Source organism: Cervus elaphus, chromosome 25 (genome assembly GCF_910594005.1).
Source record: "Cervus elaphus chromosome 25, mCerEla1.1, whole genome shotgun sequence".
Classification (NCBI taxonomy): Eukaryota; Metazoa; Chordata; class Mammalia; order Artiodactyla; family Cervidae; genus Cervus; species Cervus elaphus.
This window is the reverse complement of record NC_057839.1, coordinates 4,128,556-4,148,776: the sequence shown is the minus strand read 5'-3', so window position 1 is coordinate 4,148,776 and position 20,221 is coordinate 4,128,556. Positions and strand designations below refer to the sequence as shown.

At 42.9% G+C, this 20,221-nt stretch overlaps 1 protein-coding gene across 2 annotated transcripts in view; it reads left to right on the top strand.

The window, feature by feature from the left end:
• The window catches only part of SLIT3 (slit guidance ligand 3), a 721,395-nt gene extending 701,518 nt beyond the window's left edge, over positions 1–19,877 (top strand). For both annotated transcript variants that reach the window (XM_043887427.1, XM_043887428.1), the window contains 4 exons: positions 5,349–5,503; positions 6,136–6,421; positions 7,580–7,788; positions 19,286–19,877. In XM_043887427.1, coding sequence (XP_043743362.1) covers positions 5,349–5,503; positions 6,136–6,421; positions 7,580–7,788; positions 19,286–19,521 — 886 coding nt within the window. In that variant the 3' untranslated portion in view covers positions 19,522–19,877. The remainder of the gene's footprint in view (positions 1–5,348; positions 5,504–6,135; positions 6,422–7,579; positions 7,789–19,285) is intronic.
• The last annotated feature ends 344 nt before the right edge of the window (positions 19,878–20,221 follow it).

Genomic DNA, 20,221 nt, shown 5'->3' with positions numbered 1-20,221 from the left:
AATATCTTACTATTTTGATTACTGTGGTTTTGTAATACAGTTTCAAATCAGGAAGAGTGATGGTTCCAGCTTTTTCTTTCTCAAGATTGCTTGGCTATTCACAGTCCTTTATGGTATCACATAAATTTGATGACTATTCTATTTCTGTGAAAAATGCCATTGGAATTTTGGTAGAGATTGCACTGTATCTGCAGATTACTTTGGGTAGTATGGACATGTTAACAATATTAATCCTTCCAGTCCCTGAGCACTGCACATCTTTCTGTTTATTTTTGTCTTCTTCACTTTCTTTCATCAGTGTCTCAGTTTTGAGTGCACAGGTGTTTTACCTCCTTAACTATTTTTTTCCTAGGTATTTTGTTCTTTTTGGTGCAGTGTAAATGGGATTGTTTTCTTTTTTCTCTTTCTTTTTTAGATTAATTTTTATTGGCATATAGTTGACTTACAATGTTACGTTAGTTTCTGCTGTGCAACAGTGTGAGTCAGTTATAGACACGTCCACTCTTTCTTGGATTCTATTCCCATATAGGTCATTACAGAGTACTGTGTAGAATTCCCCACGCTGTACAGTGGATCCTTATTAGTTATCTATTTCATGTGTAGTAGTGTTTACATGTCAGTCCCAATCCTTATTCCTCCCCTTCTTAATTTCTCTGATAGAAATTGTTAGTGTATAGAAATGAAACTGATTCTTTTTGCTTTTTTACTGAAGTATAGTTGAATATAGTTTACAGTGTTATGTTTCTGGTGTACAGCAAAGTATTTACATATATATTCTCTTTCAGATTCTTGTCCCATGTAGGTTATTACAAAAGGCTGAGTATAACTCCCTATGCTATCCAGTAGGTCCTTGTTGTTTATTTATTTTATATATAGTAATGTGTTTATGTTAATCTCAAACTCCTAATTTATCCCTCCCTCCACCTTTCGCCTTTGGTAACTGTAAGTTGGCTTTCCATGTCTGTGACTCTATTTCTGTTTTGTAAATAAGTTCATTTGTATTATTTTGTAGCTCCTACATATGAGTGATATCATATGATATTTGGCTTTCTCTGATTTACTTCACTTCGTGTGATAATCTCTAGGTCCGTAAATGTTGCTGCAAATGGCATTACTTCATTTTCTTATGGCTGAGAAGTATTGTATTGTAGTATATATGTACCCCATCCTCTTTCTCTACTCATCTATTGATGGGCATTTAGGTTGTTTCATGTCTTGGCTGTTGTGAATAGTGCTGCAGTGAACATTGGGGTGCACATCTTTTTGAAGTATGATTTTCTCTGGATATGTGCCCAGGAGTGGGGTTGCAATGTCACATGGTAACCCTACTTCTAGTTTTTATGGAGCTACCATACTGTTCTCCATGATAGCTGTATCAATTTACATTCCCACTGGCGGTGTGTGAGGGTCCCCTTTTCTCCAGACCCTCTCCAGATTTATTATTTGTAGACTTTTTGATGACGGCCATTCTGGCCAGTGTGACATGATACCTCCCTGTAGTTTTGATTTGCACTTCTCTAATAATTAGTGATGTTGGGCATCTTTTCACGTGCCAGTTGGCCATCTGTATATCTTTTGTTCAGATCTTTTTTTGGAGTGTAATTGCTCTACAGTGCTGTGTCAGTTTGTGCTGTACAGTGAGGTGAACCGTCCCCTCCCTCCTGAGCCTCTCTCCCGCCCGCCCCCAGCCCGCCCCGCTGAGGCATCGCGGAGCCGCAGGCTGAGCTCCCTGTGCTGTGCGGAGGCTTCCCACCAGCCACCCATTTTACACGGTGTAGTGTGTATGTGTCAGTACTGCTCGCCCAGTTCATCCCACCCTCCTCTAATCCCCATGTCCACCTATCCGTTTTCTACATCTGCATCTCTATTCCTGCCCTGCAGATAGGTTCATCTGTACCATTTTGCAAGATTCTATATATATGCGTTAATATATGATATTTTTCTCTTTCTGACTTATTCACTCTGTATGACAGACTCTGGGTCCATCCACATCATTACAAGTGACCCAATTTTGTTCCTCTGTATGGCTGAGTAATAGTTCATTGTTTATATGTACCACATATTCTTTACCCATTCATCTGTCAGTGGACATCTAGATTGCTAATCCTTGCATCCCTGGAATAAATCCCACTTGATCATAGTATATGATCCTTTTAAGGTATTATTGGATTTGGTTTGCTACTATTTTGTTGAAAAATTTTTGTGTCTATGCTCATCAGTGATCTGGCCTGCGATTTTATTTTTTGTGATATCTTTGTCTGGTTTTGGTATTGGGGTGATAGTGGCTTCACAAAATGAGTCTGCAAGTGCTCCTTCCTCTGCAAGTTTTTAGAATAGTTTCAGAAGGATAGGTGTTAGCTCTTCTCTACATGTTTGATGGAATTCTATGAAGCCATCTGGTCCTGGACTTTTGTATGTTGGGAGTTTTTAAAAAAAAAACTTGTTTTTGGCTGCATGGGTTTTGGCTACATGGGTTGTAGAGAGTGGGGGCTACTCTTCATTGCAGTGTGCAAGCTTCTCATTGCAGTGGCTTCTCTTATTGCAGAACACAGGTTCTAGGCATGTGGACTTCAGTAGTTGTGGTGCATGGGTTTAGTTAGCAGAATGTGGGATCTTAGTTCCCTGATCAGGGATCAAACCCATGTCGCCTGCATTGGGAGGCAGATTTTTAACTGCTGGACCACCAGGCAAGTCACTATTGGGAGTCTTTTAATCACAGATACAATTTAAGTATTTATAACTGGTATGTTCACATCTTCTATTTCTTCCTTGTTCAATCTTGGAAGATTGTCATTTCTAAGCTTTTGTCCATTTCTTCTAGGTTGTCCATTTATTGGCATACAGTTGCCTGTAGTAGTCTTTTATGGTGTTTTGTATTTCTGCAGTGTTGATTTTAAGTTCTTTTACATTTCTGATTTTATTGATTTAGGCCCTATCCCTCTTTTTCTTGATGAGTTTTCCTCAAGGTTTATCAATTTTGTTTATCTTTTCAAAGACCAGCTTTTAGTTTCATTGATCTTTTGTATTTTCTTTTCTTTCTTTCTTTTTTTTTGTTCTGCTCTTTGATTTTTTTCCTTCTATTAAGCTTGGATTTTGTTTGTTCTTCTTTCTCTAGTTGCTTTAGGTATAAGGTTAGGTTGTTTGAGATTTTTCTTGTTTCCTGAGGTAGGCTTGTATTGCTGTAAATGTCCCTATAAAAGCAAAATTGCTTTTGCTGCATCTCAGAGGTTTTGGATAGTCATGCTTTCATTTTCATTTGTCTTTAAGCATTTTTTATTTCCTCTTTGATTTCTTCAGTGATCCATTGGTTGTTTAGTAGCGTATTATTTAGCCTTCATGTATTTGTGGGGCTTTTTGCAGTTTTTCCTTACAGTTGATTTCTAATCTCACTGTGTTGTGATCAGAAAAGACGCTTGATATGATTTCAGTTTTCTTAAATTTACCAAAGCTTGCTTTGTGACCCAGCATGTGATCTATCCTGGAGAATGTTCCATGTGCACTTGAGAAGAATGTGTGTTGTTCTGCTTTTGGATGGAACTCTCTATAGGTATGAATTAAGTCTATCTAGTCTAAATGTGTCATTTAAGGCCTGTGTTTCCCTATTTTCTGTCTGGGTGATCTGTCCATTGATGTAAGTGGAGTAATGTGACTGATGTTTATAATTTTATGTCTAGCAACTTCACTGAATTTGCTAGTTCTGACAGTTTTTCAGTGGAAACTTTATATTTTTCTGTATATATCATGTCATCTGCAAGTAGTGACAGTTCTACTTCTTACTTTGTGATATGTATACCTTTTGGGGCTTCCCTAGTGGCTCAGTTGGTAAAGAATCTCCTGCAATGCAGGAGACCTGGGTTCGATCCCTGGGTCAGGAAGATCCCCTGGAGAAGGAAATGGCAACTCACTCCAGGACTCTTGCCTGGAGAATTTCATGGACAGAGAAGCTGAGCAGGCTACAGTCCATGGGGTCGCCAAGAGTTGGACAGACTATGTGACTTTCACTTTCACATTTTTTCATACCTTTTTTATTTCTTTCTTAGTTGCTCAGGCTGGGACTTCCAATACTATGTTGACTCTAAGTGGTGAGAATGGACATCCTTGTTTTGTTTCCAATTTTAAAGGAAAAACTTTCCACTTTTCACTACTGAGTATGTTAGTCGTGAGTTTGCCATATGTGGCCTTTGTCATGTTGAGGAATGTTCCCTCTACACCCACTTTGTTGAGGGTTTTTATCATAAATAGATGGTTGAATTTTGTCAAATTCTTTTTCTGCATTTATTGAGATGATTATATGATTTTGATCCTTTGTTAATGTGGTATATCACACTGATTAATCCACTTGATCATGGTGTCTGATCCTTTTAATGTACTGTTGAATTAGGTTTGCTAATATTTTGTTAAGAATGTTTACATCTGTTTTCATCAGGGATATTGGCCTGTAATTTTCATTTTTTATGGTATTCCTGTTTTTCAGTATCAGGGTGATGAGGACCTTATAAAAAGAGCTTGGAAGTTTGTTCCTATTCTGTTTTTGGAAGAGTTTGAGAAGGATTGTTATTAAGTCTTCTTTAAATGTTTGGTAGAAAAAAAGTAAAATTAATTTGTTTGGTAGAATTCATTCATGAAGCCGTCTAGTCCTAGACTTCTGTTCGTTGGGAAGTTTTTGATAACTGATTGAATACCCTTAAAGGCATCCCTCATTTTGTTGCACTTTGCTCTCTTGTGCTTCACAAATATTATATTGTTTACAAATTGAAAGTTTGTGGCAGCCCTGTGTTGAGTGAGTCTATTGGTGCCATTTTTCCAGCAGTTGCTCACTTCATGCCTGTGTGTCATATTTTGGTGATTCTAACAATATTCAAACTTTTTGACTTTTGTATTTGTTATGGTGACCAGTGATGTTTGATGTTGTTACTGCAAAAATTGACTCCCTGAAGGTTCGAGTGACAGCAATTTTTTGGCATTAAAGTATTTTTAGGGTATGTACATTGCATTTTCGACAAAATGCTATTGGCACTTAATAGAGTATTTAATAAACATAACTTTTATATGCACTGGGAAACTAGAAAAGTGACTCACTTTACTGAGGTGATCTGGAACAGAACCTGCATTATCTCTGAGGTATATCTATGTAGAGAGATAAGACAGATGAAATGAATAACTGGAGAAGCTATAGGTGTAACAGGTAATAAGAATTCTATGTACTCTTTTTATTTTTGTGATTTATGTTGTTTGGAATTACTCCCAGATAAAACGCAAGGAATCCCAGTCAAGTTCATACATGGTACAGGCTGTGGAAGGCATTCAGCAAACCTTCTGTCTCTCCCCCTTCCTTCTCTCCTGCCCAGCGTGGAGACTGTGAATGATGGGCAGTTTCACAGCGTGGAGCTAGTGATGCTAAACCAGAGCCTGAACCTGGTGGTGGACAAAGGAGCCCCCAAAAGCCTGGGAAAGCTCCAGAAGCAGCCAGCAGTGAGCATCAACAGTCCCCTCTACCTTGGAGGTAAACCCCATCTCCTTCCACCTGTTCCTTGTACTCTCATACCCACACCCAGGCCCACTGGTGGGGCTCACAGCTCTCATCTCAACACCCACTGCCAAAGCCAACCAAGGGAGGCTTCCTGGAGGCAGTGATGGCCAAGATGCTTCCTAAAGGGTGAACAGTTAGCCAGGTCATGGGGAAGAGAAGAGAAAAGGAGAGAAGGCAGGGCTCCTTCTGAGAAACTACAAGTTGTTCAGGGGGCTGGGGGAAGGTGAGGATGAAATGGGGAGGGAGGAGATGCAGACAGGGTGCAGGCCCTCCAACATGCAGGCTTGCCTCGGCTCTGCCACCTCCTCTGATGCTTTGAGGCTCAGCTGATTTGTATGGAGGAGCATGTTGAAGATTAAGGGCATTCAAAGGCCAAAGAGAGAAGGAGCGACCAGCCTGGCAGAGCCTGGGCCTGAAGCACAGCCTTGCGCTGGTAGTTCTCAAAGGGTTATGTAGAAAAAAAAACAGAAAGGACCAGAGCAAGCTGTTCAGCACTGAGATTCCCAAGACTTCTCCCCAGGAGTCCACCTCCGAGGGCTGGGATGTGGGCGAGCAGGGCGGGCAGGGGCGGGTCTTCAGGTTGCGGTCTGGTGCTCCTCCCGCAGGCATCCCCACCTCCACCGGCCTCTCAGCCTTGCGCCAGGGCACGGACCGGCCACTGGGCGGTTTCCACGGCTGCATCCATGAGGTGCGCATCAACAATGAGCTCCAGGACTTCAAGGCCCTCCCCCCACAGGCCCTGGGTGTCTCGCCGGGCTGCAAATCCTGCAGCGTGTGCAGGCACGGCCTGTGCCGAGCCGTGGAGAAGGACAGCATGGTGTGTGAGTGCCACCCGGGCTGGACTGGCCCGCTGTGCGACCAGGAGGCCCGCGACCCCTGCCTCGGCCACAGGTCTGTGTTCTGCGCCCTCCCCGCCCCCCCCGGCACCCCCGCCCCGGCATGACGTGGGCACAGATGGAAGCTGGAAGGACTGCAGTCAGACTGTAGGCAGGACCTGTGGGGAGGCAGCTTAGAAGGTCAGGAACTTGCACAAACAGCAGGTATTGCGGACATCAGTGTGCAAGGGCCTGGCTGAAATGTACTGGTCAAATGACTGTCAGAGCCCGCCTAGAGTTGCAGTAGCCCCCACATGCCTCCAAGACAAGTGGAATGGGGCACCGGCCCACATGTGCCATGGCAGGTGGGTGCATTTTAACCCCAACTCGACTCCCCACTCAGCAGTGCCCCCCATGCAGGCACCAGGGGTGTATAGCCACATACAGATGAATCATGGCATAGCTCTGGCGTTCATTATGCATTCAAATACTGAGGGCCTACAATGTGCCTGGTAACTGGCATGGCTGAGCAAGCTGGGACATGATATTGTGAATCGGAAGTGAAGGACAGCTGGAAAGGGGCAGAGTCTCCTGGGTCGCTCTGAAGTGTGTGTGCATGTTTGACTCTACAGTGAATATGTCCACAATGAACCCTGGCTCTGAATGTCATCCCAGTAGGGAGAACGCTGCAGCATGATTAAGAATCCAGGCTGTGGCATCACTTTGTCCTCTGTGAGATGCAGATAAGACTGTCTACTGTGCAGGTCTGCAGAGGAGAGGCGATGGTAGAAAATAAGACTGATGTTGGGCATAAAGTATGTACTCTAATGCTTGACATAGAGCAGGTGGTAGCTGGTGGTAGTGGTAGTAATAATAGTCGTGTTAATAATTAAGATGGCAGAACAGTTAAACTGGTTGGAGACTGCTTAGGTTTCTCTGAGCAATGACTTGCCACTAAGATTGGTGGGCTCTGATGTCTGGGTATAAAACAGTAAATAAGCCAGCCTTGTTGCACTCACAGCTGACAGTGGTCTTTGGGTGATACTCACGAGCCTCCAGCTAATTGATACTGGGCCACTGGGCTGGCAGAGGGCAGACCATATGATGGAGCAGGCCTAGGACCCCACAGCTCCAAGTCCCCTGGTCCGAGCCTGGGAGTGGCCGGGGTGGACAGAGGAAGCCTGCAGCTGCTCTGCCTGCCTGGTTCCCCTCTCATCCTTATCTCTGCCCCCAGCTGCATCCAGGGGAAGTGTGTGGCATCTGGAACCTCCTACGTGTGCAGGTGCACCGAAGGCTATGGAGGGGCCTTGTGTGACCAAAAGAATGACTCCAACAGCGCCTGCTCAACCTTCAAATGTCACCAGGGACAGTGCCACATCTCAGATCAAGGGGAGCCCTACTGTCTGTGCCAGCCCGGCTTCAGTGGGGAGCACTGTGAACAAGGTGGGTCCACTGTGTGCATGGGAGGGGGGCCCTCAAAAGGATGCAGGGGTCAGAGTCAGACTCCACATTCATCCCATGGCTTGAGTTCCAGGTCCAGCTGTGCCACTTAGAGGCTGTGTGACCTTCATTGAGTCACCTACTGAGCCTCAGAGTCCTTCGCCTTGAATATGGGAGCAACACTATACCTTCCTGTATGAGCTATCCATTGCTGCATAACAAATTAGCACCAAAACAGAGCAGGTCAGAACTGCACTAAACATGCTCTGTCCCACATGCTTCCTGTAGGTCAAAGATTCAGAAATAGCTTTGCAACCTTGAGAGACCCAAACTGAAACTATGTAGCAAACAGCCAGGACTAGGTGAGCTCTCCCCTCCCTTTATGCTGTTCTAGTTGCCAGCCCTTGAGCTGCCAGTGTGGCCCTCTAAGCAACGCCACTGGCTCATCAGGGAACTTATTAGCAATGCAGATGCCCAGGTCCTGCCCAGACCTTCCAAAGCAGAACTGCATTTTAACAAGAGCCCCCAGGGATTCTTGTGCACACTAACATTGCAGCAGTTGCTCTGCAGTCTCCTTCCAATCCTCCTGCCATTATTGGGTCCACAGAAGACAGCTCCTTGGCCTGATCCCATTTTGAAAACATCAAATTACTTACCTCCCTTAGTGGCCCCTTTAGTGCATTAATCAAAAAAGGAAAGTTGAAATTATGTTACAGTTGAAATGGTTCTGTCTCATCTTGGAGGTTTATCTCTGGCATAGAACCTGAGTCTTTGTTTCCCTGCCTGTCACCAGAATCCCAGAACCAGAATTCACATTTTATACCTTGTTAAAATACCATTCTTAACCAACTTTGTTAAATAATGTATTTTGAAATAATTTCAGATCTACCAGAAAAGTTGCCAGAACAATACAAACAGCACTCCAGTTCCCTTCAACTGGACGGCCCAGTGTGTGGAGTTTGCATTCCACCCCTCCCCACATCACACACACCTGTGATCATGAGTCTCTTTTCTATCCTTTTAACAATCTCATAATTTTGAAAAACTACATCAAGCTTAACAAAATTCACATTACATCACATTAACCACCTAAAGCTTTAAAATGCATTCACAATCCCTCTGATGCTCATAAGAGCCCATGAAGAAGCGGGAAGGACCAGGAAATGTGTCACCATTTTCCAGACAAGGAAACTGAGGGTCAGGGATGACAAGGGACTGGTCCAAGGCTGAGAGACCAAAGATCCCATGTGGCCAAGGTCCATTACTCTCTTTTTCACTGCCTTGCTCCACATGTTCTCCCAGTGGACTGAGGACAGTAGCAGGGTCAAGGTGAGAAGCTGGGTCAGGAACCAGAGGATTAAGCAGATCAAGGGGTTCCCTCCTCTCATTTCTACAATTTGTACAAATGCTCACACACATACCCTTTGGCTCAGTGACTCCTATTCCTCTTTGACACCTCAACTCCAGCATCACTTCCCAGAGAGACAATATCTGGCCCCTAGGCTAGTCAGGCCCCTTTACTATGTATTTTGTGTAAACCTGTCCTGTTTCTTCACCTCAGTTTATCATTACAAATATATGTATTTAAATGACTATATAATTAGTGTCTAGACTCTACACCAATGGAGACAGGCTACTGTGAACAGTGAGGACTGGGGCAAACTAGATATCTTCTATCCTGTCTAAAACTCTCAGCTTCAGCCCATCACTGCCATGCAGGGATGCAGGCTTGGCTTCCCAGACCCCCTGGTTTTCAAAGAAACCAGATATCCCAATGTTTAGATGAAATATTGAGGGCTTTTTTAAAAAATTTTTTTAAATTTTTACTTTATTGGTTTTGCTATACATTGACATGAATCCACCATGGGTGTTCCCCATGTGTTCCCCACCCTGAACCCCCCTCCCACCTCCCTCCCCATCCCATCCCTCAGGGTCATCCCAGTGCACCAGCCCTGAGCACTTGTCTCATGCATCCAACCTGGACTAGCGATTCGTTTCACATGATAATATACATGTTTCAATGCCATTCTCCCATATCATCCCACCCTCGCCTTCTCCCACAGAGTCCAAAAGACTGTTCTATACATCTGTTTCTCATTTACTGTCCCACATACAGGGTTATTGTTACCATCTTTCTAAATTCCATATATATGTGTTAGTATACTGTATTGGACTTTTTCTTTCTGGCTTACTTCACTCTGTATGATAGGCTCCAGTTTCATCCACCTCATTAGAACTGATTCAAATGTATTCTTTTTAATGACTGAGTAATATTCCATTGTGTATATGTACCACAGCTTCCTTATCCATTCGTCTGCTGATGGACATCTAGGTTGCTTCCATGTCCTGGCTATTATAAACAGTGCTGCGATGAACATTGGGGTGCACGTGTCTCTTTCAGATCTGGTTTCCTCGGTGTGTATGCCCAGGAGTGGGATTGCTGGGTCATATGGCAGTTCTATTTCCAGTTTTTTAAGGAATCTCCACACTGTTCTCCATAGTGGCTGTACTAGTTTGCATTCCCACCAACAGTGTAAGAGGGTTCCCTTTTCTCCACACCCTCTCCAGCATTTATTGCTTATAGACTCTTGGATAGAAGCCATCCTGACTGGCATGTAATGGTACCTCATTGTGGTTTTGATTTGCATTTCTCTGATAATGAGTGATGTTGAGCATCTTTTCATGTGTTTGTTAGCCATCTGTATGTCTTCTTTGGAGAAATGTCTATTTAGTTCTTTGGCCCACTTTTTGATTGGGTCATTTATTTTTCTGGAATTGAGCTGCAGGAGTTGCTTGTATATTTTTGAGGTTAATTCTTTGTCCGTTGCTTCATTTGCTATTATTTTCTCCCATTCTGAAGGCTGTCTTTTCACCTTGCTTATAGTTTCCTTTGTTGTGCAGAAGCTTTTAATTTTAATTAGGTCCCATTTCTTTATTTTTGCTTTTATTTCCAACATTCTGGGAGGTGGGTCATAGAGGATCCTGCTGTGATTTATGTCGGATTTGCCTATGTTTTCCTCTAGGAGTTTTATAGTTTTGGGTCTTATGTTTAGATCTTTAATCCATTTTGAGTTTATTTTTGTGTAGGGTGTTAGAAAGTGTTCTAGCTTCATTCTTTTACAAATGGTTGACCAGTTTTCCCAGCACCACTTATTAAAGATATTGTCTTCTCTCCATTGTATATTCTTGCCTCCTTTGTCAAAGATAAGCTGTCCATACGTGCGTGGATTTATCTCTGGGCTTTCTATTTTGTTCCATTGATCTATATTTCTGTCTCTGTGCCAGTCCATACTGTCTTGATGACTGTGGCTTTGTAGTAGAGCCTGAAGTCAGGCAGGTTAATTCCTCCAGTTCCATTCTTCTTCCTCAAGATTGCTTTGGCTATTTGAGGTTTTTTGTATTTTGTTTTTTGTATTTCCATACAAATTGTGAAATTATTTGTTCTAGTTCTATGAACAATACCGTTGGTAGCTTGATAGGGATTGCATTGATTCTATAGATTGCTTTGGGTCATATATTCATTTTCACAATATTGATTCTTCCAGTCCATGAACACGGTATACTTCTCTATCTATTTGTGTCCTCTTTGATTTCTTTCATCAGTGTTTTATAGTTTTCTATGTATAGGTCTTTTGTTTCTTTAGGTAGATATACTCCTAAGTATTTTATTCTTTTTGTTGCAATGGTGAATGGTATTGTTTCCTTAATTTCTCTTTCTGTTTTCTCATTGTTAGTGTATAGGAATGCAAGGGATTTCTGTGTGTTAATTTTATATCCTGCAACTTTACTATATTCATTGATTAGCTCTAGTAATTTTCTGATAGAGTCTTTAGGGTTTTCTATGTAGAGGATCATGTCATTTGCAAACAATGAGAGTTTCCCTTCTTCTTTTCCTATCTGGATTCCTTTTATTTCTTTTCCTGCTCTGATTGCTGTGGCCAAAACTTCCAAAACTATGTTGAATAGTAGTGGTGAGAGTGGGCACCCTTGTCTTGTTCCTGATTTCAGGGGAAATGCTTTCAATTTTTCACCATTGAGGATAATGTTTGGCTGTGGGTTTGTCATATATAGCTTTTATTATGTTGAGGTATGTTCCTTCTATTCCTGCTTCCTGGAGAGTTTTTCTCATAAATGGATGTTGAATTTTGTCACAGGCTTTTTCTGCATCTATTGAGATAATCATATGCTTTTTATCTTTCAATTTGTTAATGTGGTATATTACATTGATTGATTTGCAGATACTAAAGAATCCTTGCATTCCTAGGATAAAGCCCACTTGGTCTGTGAACCTCTCTGGGTGTCCCTCACTGTGGAGAATCTTTTCACCATTAGCCTAGAAGTTTTATTATCAGTGCTGTATAGTTGGAGAAGCCTTGAGGCTACTGGAAGAATAAAACTGAAAGCCAGAGGCAGGAGACTTAAGCCCAAAACGTGAGAACACCAGAGAGCTCCTGACTACAGGGAACATTAAGTAATAAGAGATCATTCAAAAGCCTCCATACCTACACTGGAACCAACCACCACCCAAGAGCCAATAAGTTCCAGAGCAAGTCATACCACACAAATTCTTCAGCAATGCAGCAACATAGCCCTTAGTGTCAACATACAGGCTGCCCAAAGTCACACCAAACACATAGGCCCATCTCAAAACTCACTACTGGACACTCCATTGCACTCCAGAGAGAAGAAATCCAGTTCCATGCACCAGAACACCGACACAATCTTCCCTAACCAGGAAACCTTGACAAGCCAATCGTCCAACCCCACCCACTGGGAGAAACCTCCACAATAAAAAGGAACCACAGACCACCAGAATACAGAAAGGCCACTCCAAACACAGCAATATAAACAAGATGAAAAGGCAGAGAAATACCCAACAGGGAAAGGAACATGAAAAATGCCCACCAAGCTAAACAAAAGAGGAGAAGATAGGGAATCTACCTGATAAAGAATTCCCAGTAATGATAATGAAAATGATCCAAAACGTTGAAAGCAAATTGGAGTTACAGATAAATAGCCTGGAGACAAGGATCGAGAAGATGCAAGAAAGGTTTAACAAAGACCTAGAAGAAATAAAAAAGAGTCAATATATAATGAATAATGCAATAAATGAGATCAAAAACACTCTGAAGGGAACCAACAGTAGAATAACAGATGCAGAAGATAGGATAAGTGAGGTAGAAGATAAAATGGTAAATTTGTTAAGGTGGTGTATTACATTGATTGATTTGCAGATATTGAAGAATCCTTGCATCCCTGGGATAAAACCCACTTGGTCATGATGTATGATCTTTTTAATATGTTGTTGGATTCTGTTTGCTAGAATTTTGATAAGGATTTTTTGCATTTATGTTCATCAGTGATATTGGCCTGTAGTTTTCTTTTATTGTGGCATCTTGTCAGGTTTTGGTATTAGGGTGATGGTGGCCTCATAGAATGAGTTTGGAAGTTTACCTTCCTCTGCAATTTTCTGGAAGAGTTTGAGTAGGATAGGTGTTAGCTCTTCTCTAACTTTTTGGTAGAATTCGGCTGTGACGCCATCTGGTCCTGGGCTTTTGTTTCTTGGAAGATTTCTGATTACAGTTTCAATTTCCACGCTTGTGATGGGTCTGTTAAGATTTTCTATTTCTCCCTGGTTCAGTTTTGGAAAGTTGTACTTTTCTAAAAATTTATGCATTTCTTCCAAGTTGTCCATTTTATTTGCATATAGTTGCTGATAATAGTCTCTTATGATCCTTTGTATTTCTATGTTGTCTGTTGTGATCTCTCCATTTTCATTTCTAATTTTGTTGATTTGATTTTTCTCCCTTTGTTTCTTGATGAGTCTGGCTAATGTTTGTCAATTTTATTTAACTTCTCAAAGAGTCAGCTTTTGGCTTTGTTGATTTTTGCTATGGTCTCTTTTGTTTCTTTTGCATTTATTTCTGCCCTAATTTTTAAGATTTCTTTCCTTCTACTAACCCTGGGGTTCTTCATTTCTTCCTTCTCTAGTTGCCTTAGGTGTAGAATTAGGTTACTTATTTGACTTTTTTCTTGTTTCTTGAGGTAAGCCTGTATTGCTATGAACCTTCCCCTTAGCACTGCTTTTACAGTGTCCCATAGGTTTTGGATTGTTGTGTTTTCATTTTCATTCATTTCTATGCATATTTTGATTTCATTTTTTATTTTTTCTGTGATTTGTTGGTTATTCAGCAGTATATTGTTCAGCCTCCATATGTTGGAATTTTCAATAATTTTTCTCCTGTAATTGACATCTAATCTTACTGCATTGTGGTCAGAAAAGATGCTTGGAATGATTTCAATTTTTTTGAATTTACCAAGGCTAGATTTATGGCCCAGGATGTGATCTATCCTTGAGAAGGCTCCGTGTGCGCTTGAGAAAAAGGTGAAATTCATTGTTCTGGGGTGAAATGTCCTATAGATATCAATTAGGTCTAACTGGTCTATTGTATCATGTAAAGTTTGTGTTTCCTTGTTAATTTTCTGTTTAGTTGATCTATCCATAGGTATAAGTGGGGTATTAAAGTCTCCCACTATTATTGTGTTATTGTTAATTTCCCCTTTCATACTTATTAGCATTTGTCTTACATATTGTGGTGCTCCTATGTTGGGTGCATATATCTTTATAATTGTTATATCTTCTTCTTGGATTGATCCTTTGATCATTATGTAGTGTCCATCTTTGTCTCTTTTCACAGCCTTTTTATCAGTCTATTTTATCTGATATGAGTATTGCTACTCCTGCTTTCTTTTGGTCTCTGTTTGCATGGAATATCTTTTTCCAGCCATTCACTTTTAGTCTGTATGTGTCCCTTGTTTTGAGGTGGGTCTCTTGTAGACAGCATATACAGGGGTCTTGTTTTTGTATCCATTCAGCCAGTCTTTGTCTTTTGGTTGGGGCATTCAACCCATTTACATTTAAGGTAATTATTGATAAGTATAATCCTGTTGCCATTTACTTTATTGTTTTGGGTTCGAGTTTATACACCCTTAATGTGTTTCCTGTCTAGAGAAGATCCTTTAGCATTTGTTGAAGAGCTGGTTTGGTGGTGCTAAATTCTCTCAGCTTTTGCTTGTCTGTAAAGCTTTTGATTTCTCCTTCATATCTGAATGAGATCCTTGCTGGGTACAGTAATCTGGGCTGTAGGTTATTTTCTTTCATCACTTTAAGTATGTCCTGCCATTCCCTTCTGGCCTGAAGACTTTATATTGAAAGATCAGCTGTTATCCTTATGGGAATCCCCTTGTGTGTTATTTGTTGTTTTTCCCTTGCTGCTTTTAATATTTGTTCTTTGTGTTTGATCTTTGTTAATTTGATTAATATGTGTCTTGGGGTGTTTTGCCTTGGGTTTATCCTGTTTGGGGCTCTCTGGGTTTCTTGGACTTGGATGATTATTTCCTTCCCCATTTTAGGGAAGTTTTCAACTATTATCTCCTCAAGTATTTTCTCATGGTCTTTCTTTTTGTCTTCTTCTTCTGGGACTCCTATGATTCAAATATTGGGGTGTTTAACATTGTCCCAGAGGTCTCTGAGGTTGTCCTCATTTCTTTTCGTTCATTTTTCTTTTTTCCTCTCTGTTTCCTTTATTTCTACCATTCTATCTTCTACCTCACTTATCCTATCTTCTGCATCTGTTATTCTACTGTTGGTTCCCTTCAGAGTGTTTTTGATCTCATTTATTGCATTATTCATTATATATTGACTCTTTTTTATTTCTTCTAGGTCTTTGTTAAACCTTTCTTGCATCTTCTCAATCCTTGTCTTCAGGCTATTTATCTGTAACTCCAATTTGCTTTCAACGTTTTGGATCATTTTCATTATCATTATTGGGAATTCTTTATCAGGTAGATTCCCTATCTCCTCCTCTTTTGTTTGGTTTGGTGGGCATTTATCCTGTTCCTTTCCCTGCTGGGTATTTCTCTGCCTTTTCATCTTGTTTATATTGCTGTGTTTGGAGTGGCCTTTCTGTATTCTGGCAGTTTGTGGTTCCTCTTTATTGTGGAGGTTCCTCGCTGTGGGTGGGGTTGGACGGGTGACTTGTCAAGGTTTCCTGGTTCGGGAAGCTTGTGTTGGTGTTCTGGTGGGTGGAGCTGGATTTCTTCTCTCTGGAGTGCAATGAAGTGTCCAGTAATGAGTTTTGAGATGTCAGTGGGTTTGGGGTGACTTTGGGCAGCCTGTATATTGAGGCTCAGGGCTATGTTCCTGCGTTTCTGGAGAATTTGCATGGTATGTCTTGCTCTGGAGCTTGTTGGCCCTTGGGTGATGCTTGGTTTCAGTGTAGATATGAAGGATTTGATGAGCTCCTATTGATTAATGTTCCCTGTAGTCAGGAGTTCTCTGGTGTTCTTAGGATTTGGACTTAAGCCTCCTGCCTCTGGTTTTCAGTCTTATTCTTACAGTAGCCTCAAGACTTCTCCATCTATACAGCACTGATGATAAAGCATCTAGGTTAATGATGAAAAGTTTCTCCACATTGAGTGACACCCGGAGAGGTATACAGAGTTACATGGAGAAGAGAAGAGGGAAGAGGGAGTTAGGTGACCAGGGGGAACAGAGGGGGTATCAAAAGGGGAGAGAGCAAGCTAGGCAGTAATCACTTCCCTATGTGCTTGCCACAGTCTGGACCCCTCAGAGATCTTCACGGAGTTACACAGAGAGGAAAAGAGGGAGGAAGGAGACAGAGGTGGCCAGGAGGATAAAAGGGGGAATCAAAAGGAGAGAGACAGGTCCAGCCAGTAATCAGTTCCCTAAGTGTTCTCCACAGCCCGGAACACAGAAAGAGATACAACAAGTTGGGTAGAGAAAAAAAGGGGGAGGGAGGAGATAGAGGCGACCTGGTGAAGGAAAAGGAGAGTCAAAATGGGGAGAGAGCAATCAGGCCATTGATCCTGCTCCCAGATAAAAATGGGTACTGAAGACTGGGTTCTTAAAGGTACAAAGTTGATAACGAATACCAAAAAGCAAAGATTAAAAATCTAGAGTAGAGGTTAGATTCTCAAAAATACAATATTAAACAACAACAACAACAACAACAAAAAGTCACAAAAATTATAGAATATATATGTATATGAAGTTTGCTTTAAAAATAGGGTCTTTTTTTTTTGCAAGGTAGTAGTAGGTTATAAAAATGAAAATTAATGGAGTAATATGGGACTTAAAAAGTTTTTTTTTAATTTTAATTTAAGAAATGATAATAGTAAAAATATATCTAGGACTTTCTCTGGATCTGTTGCAGACCTTGTGGGATCAGTTCATTTTCAGATAGTTCCTTGGTCCGGCTTGTACTTCTCAAGGTCTGTAGGCCCCTTCCTATGTAGTCGGTGCTAACCACAGGGTTTTAATCTGTCGCACCTGCCACTTCCAAAGTGGGTCCCTCTGTTTATTTTAGCTTCTTCTGTTTGCTGGTCTTTTCAGTGTCTAATTTCTTCCCTGACACAATGGGGGCGGTGGTGGTCACTTTTTTAGGCTCGCTTGTTCAGTCGTGCTGTGGGGAGGGAGGAACACTGCAAGCAAATATCACTGGCGTGTGCTCACGGTGATTCAGCCACACTGGGTTTGCCCCCACTCACGGCGTGTGTGCTTTCCCAGTCTACACTGCTCAGGCTTCAGGTTGCTCTGCCGGGAACTGTCTGAGGCGGGCTCTAGTTTGCATGCACTCTACAGGTCTAAGCCACTCAGGTTCAGGTTCTCGGGTACTCCACAAAGGCGCAGACTTGGTTGGGCCTGCGTTTTGTGCCCTTCCCAGGTCCGAGCAGCTCAGGCGACCAGGTGCTTGGCGAGTGCAGTTGCCCCCAGTTGGGGCTGCAGCTCATCCCCTCCCCCATCCCAGTCGCTGGGTTTTCTGGGTGTACAACGGGCGTGCCTTCTCAGGTGTGCCGTGTGTCTATTCTGGGGAGCTGATCTCTGGCTGCGACCCTCCCGGTGGATGTCGATCATCCAGGGTCCCAAGAAGTCTTGCTTAGCGGAGAAGTCTGCTTGCAGTTTGACAGAGGATGCCTCTCTGGGGCCGACTGCCCCCTTCCGGCTCTGGCTGCCCTCGCCTGCCTGCCTCGGGCGGGAGATGGGCCGGTCCGCAGCTGGCTAGCTCTGCTCAGTCCTTTGTTCTGTGAGCGTGCCTGGCGGTGTGTTAGGTTAGGGCTTTTCGGGTGATCGTGGGATAGCTATCCCACAGTCTGGGTTGCTATCTCAAGCTAGTTCCCTCAGACTGCCCTCAGGGCATTCAGGCCCAGTCCTTACCCAAAGCACTGCAGCCCGGGCCTCCCTGTCCAGTCCCCGCTTGCTAGTGGGGGATGCGAGCACCTGGGCTGCTGCTCCACTGGGAGTTGCTGTTAGGCACGTAATCTATGGGTTTTAATTATTTATTTATCTTTCCTCCTGGTTATTTCGCCCTCTGAGATTCCAATGCTCACCACAGACCTGCCGGAGAGAGTGTTTCCTGGTGTTTGGAAACTTCTCTCTTTTTTAAGTCTCCCTTCCCCAGACGGATCTCCGTCCCTACCTCTTTTGTCTCTCTTTTTATATTTTGTCCTACCTCCTTTCAAAGACAATGGGCTGCCTTTCTGGGTGCCTGATATCCTCTGCCAGCATTCAGAAGTTGTTTTGTGGAATTTGCTCGGTGTTCACATGTTCTTTCGATGAATTTGTGGGGGAGAAAGTGGTCTCCCCATCCTATTCCTCCTCCATCTTAGGACAGCCACCTCAGGGCTTTTTTTATGTTGGCATTTAATTTGGTTGTTAAGCACCTGTGGTGCAATCAACATATATGTGAGATGGGGTGTGGGATGGGGTTTAGCCCTCGGTCCACCAACTTGCCATATCTACTTTGGTCTTTAAGTTCCCTGAAGGAAGGGACCAAGCCTGATCTTGTCACTTTTACATCCTCAGGGCTTAGTTTTACATTGGGCGCTAGTGGTAAAGAATCTGCCTGTCACTGCAGGAAGCATTTGATCCCTGGGTCAGAAAGATCTCCTGGAGGAGGGTACGGCAACCCACTCCATATTCCTGCCTGGAGAATCCTATAGACAGAGGAGCCTAGAAGGCTACAGTCCATGGGGTCACAAAGAGTTGGACATGACTGAAGCAACTGAGCATGCCCGTTAAATAAATAGAGCCCGGTACAGAAAAGGCACTAAGCTTTCATGAAATAAATGGGTTAATGGAGAGGTTCCTAACCCCTGGGCCATGGACAGGATGGTTTGTGGCGTGTTAGGAGCCAGGCACAGCAGGAGGTGAGCAGCGGGCAAAACCAAAGCCATCTCCCCACCTACCCCCATCCATAGAAGAACTGCCCTCCATGGAACTGGTCCCTAGTACCAAAAAGGTTGGGGACCTCTGGGATAATGGGTGGACAAATGGATGGATGGGTGGGCAGGGAGATGGAAGGATGAGAGAATGTGTAAGTACATATGGTCCTCAGACCACAAGTGTTTTGGAGCAGCCTGCCTTGGACCACCACCTTCACCACCAATGCCATGTCCTTACCTCTTCTGCCCTCTGCAGAAACGCCTTGCCTGGGAGAGGTGGTCCGAGAGGTGATCCGTCGCCAGAAGGGTTACGCATCATGTGCCACGGCCTCCAAGATACCTGTCATGGAGTGTCGTGGGGGCTGCGGGCCCCAGTGCTGCCAGCCCACCCGCAGCAAGCGGCGGAAGTACGTCTTTCAGTGCACAGATGGCTCCTCGTTCGTGGAAGAGCTGGAGAGACACTTAGAGTGCGGCTGCCGCCCATGTTCCTAAGGCCCCTGCACCCACTCCGCCTCCTGGACTCCGGCCGGGTCGGGTGGGGATGGCCACCAGGGGATCCACCTGTGAGACCTGAAGGGAAGGAGTGGGAGCTGGAGAAGAAGCAAAAGAAGAAAAGAATATTAAGTATATTGTAAAATAAACAAAAAATAGAACTTATTTTTATTATGGAAAGTGACTATTTTCATCTTTTATTATATAAATATATCATACCGTCTGAGTATATGTACCATATAGTGAGTAATTTTTACCAGATTTTTTGTTCCATGTTGTGTAATTGTCATGTTTTTATAAACAGCTGTTAAAAGTTTTAAGGGAAAAAAAGAACAAATAAAAGTTTTAAAACAAAAGGATGAACATAAAGAATTGACAGCCTGACTGAGGCAGAAGGAGGAGGCTTATATGTTTAGGTAACACTATTGTGTTGGCAGAAAGGAAGACCTGCTTACGGAGCTCAGGAAACAGAATGAGAAGAGGAAGAAAGTAAAGGAAAAGATTTTTCTTTCTTTCCTCTGATCTTTACTGACTTTTCTTCCTTCCCTGAAAGCACCCAGCTTTTCCACCCTGGTGGTTGAGGCCCAGGGTGTCTGCTTCTTCCAGGAAAAGCCACTGAGCCCTGGGCTCTGACTCTCCCTGGGACCCAAAGCACTGGCCGCCCCGGAGTGCTTTGCGTCCTGCAGGGTCAGAGCCCACA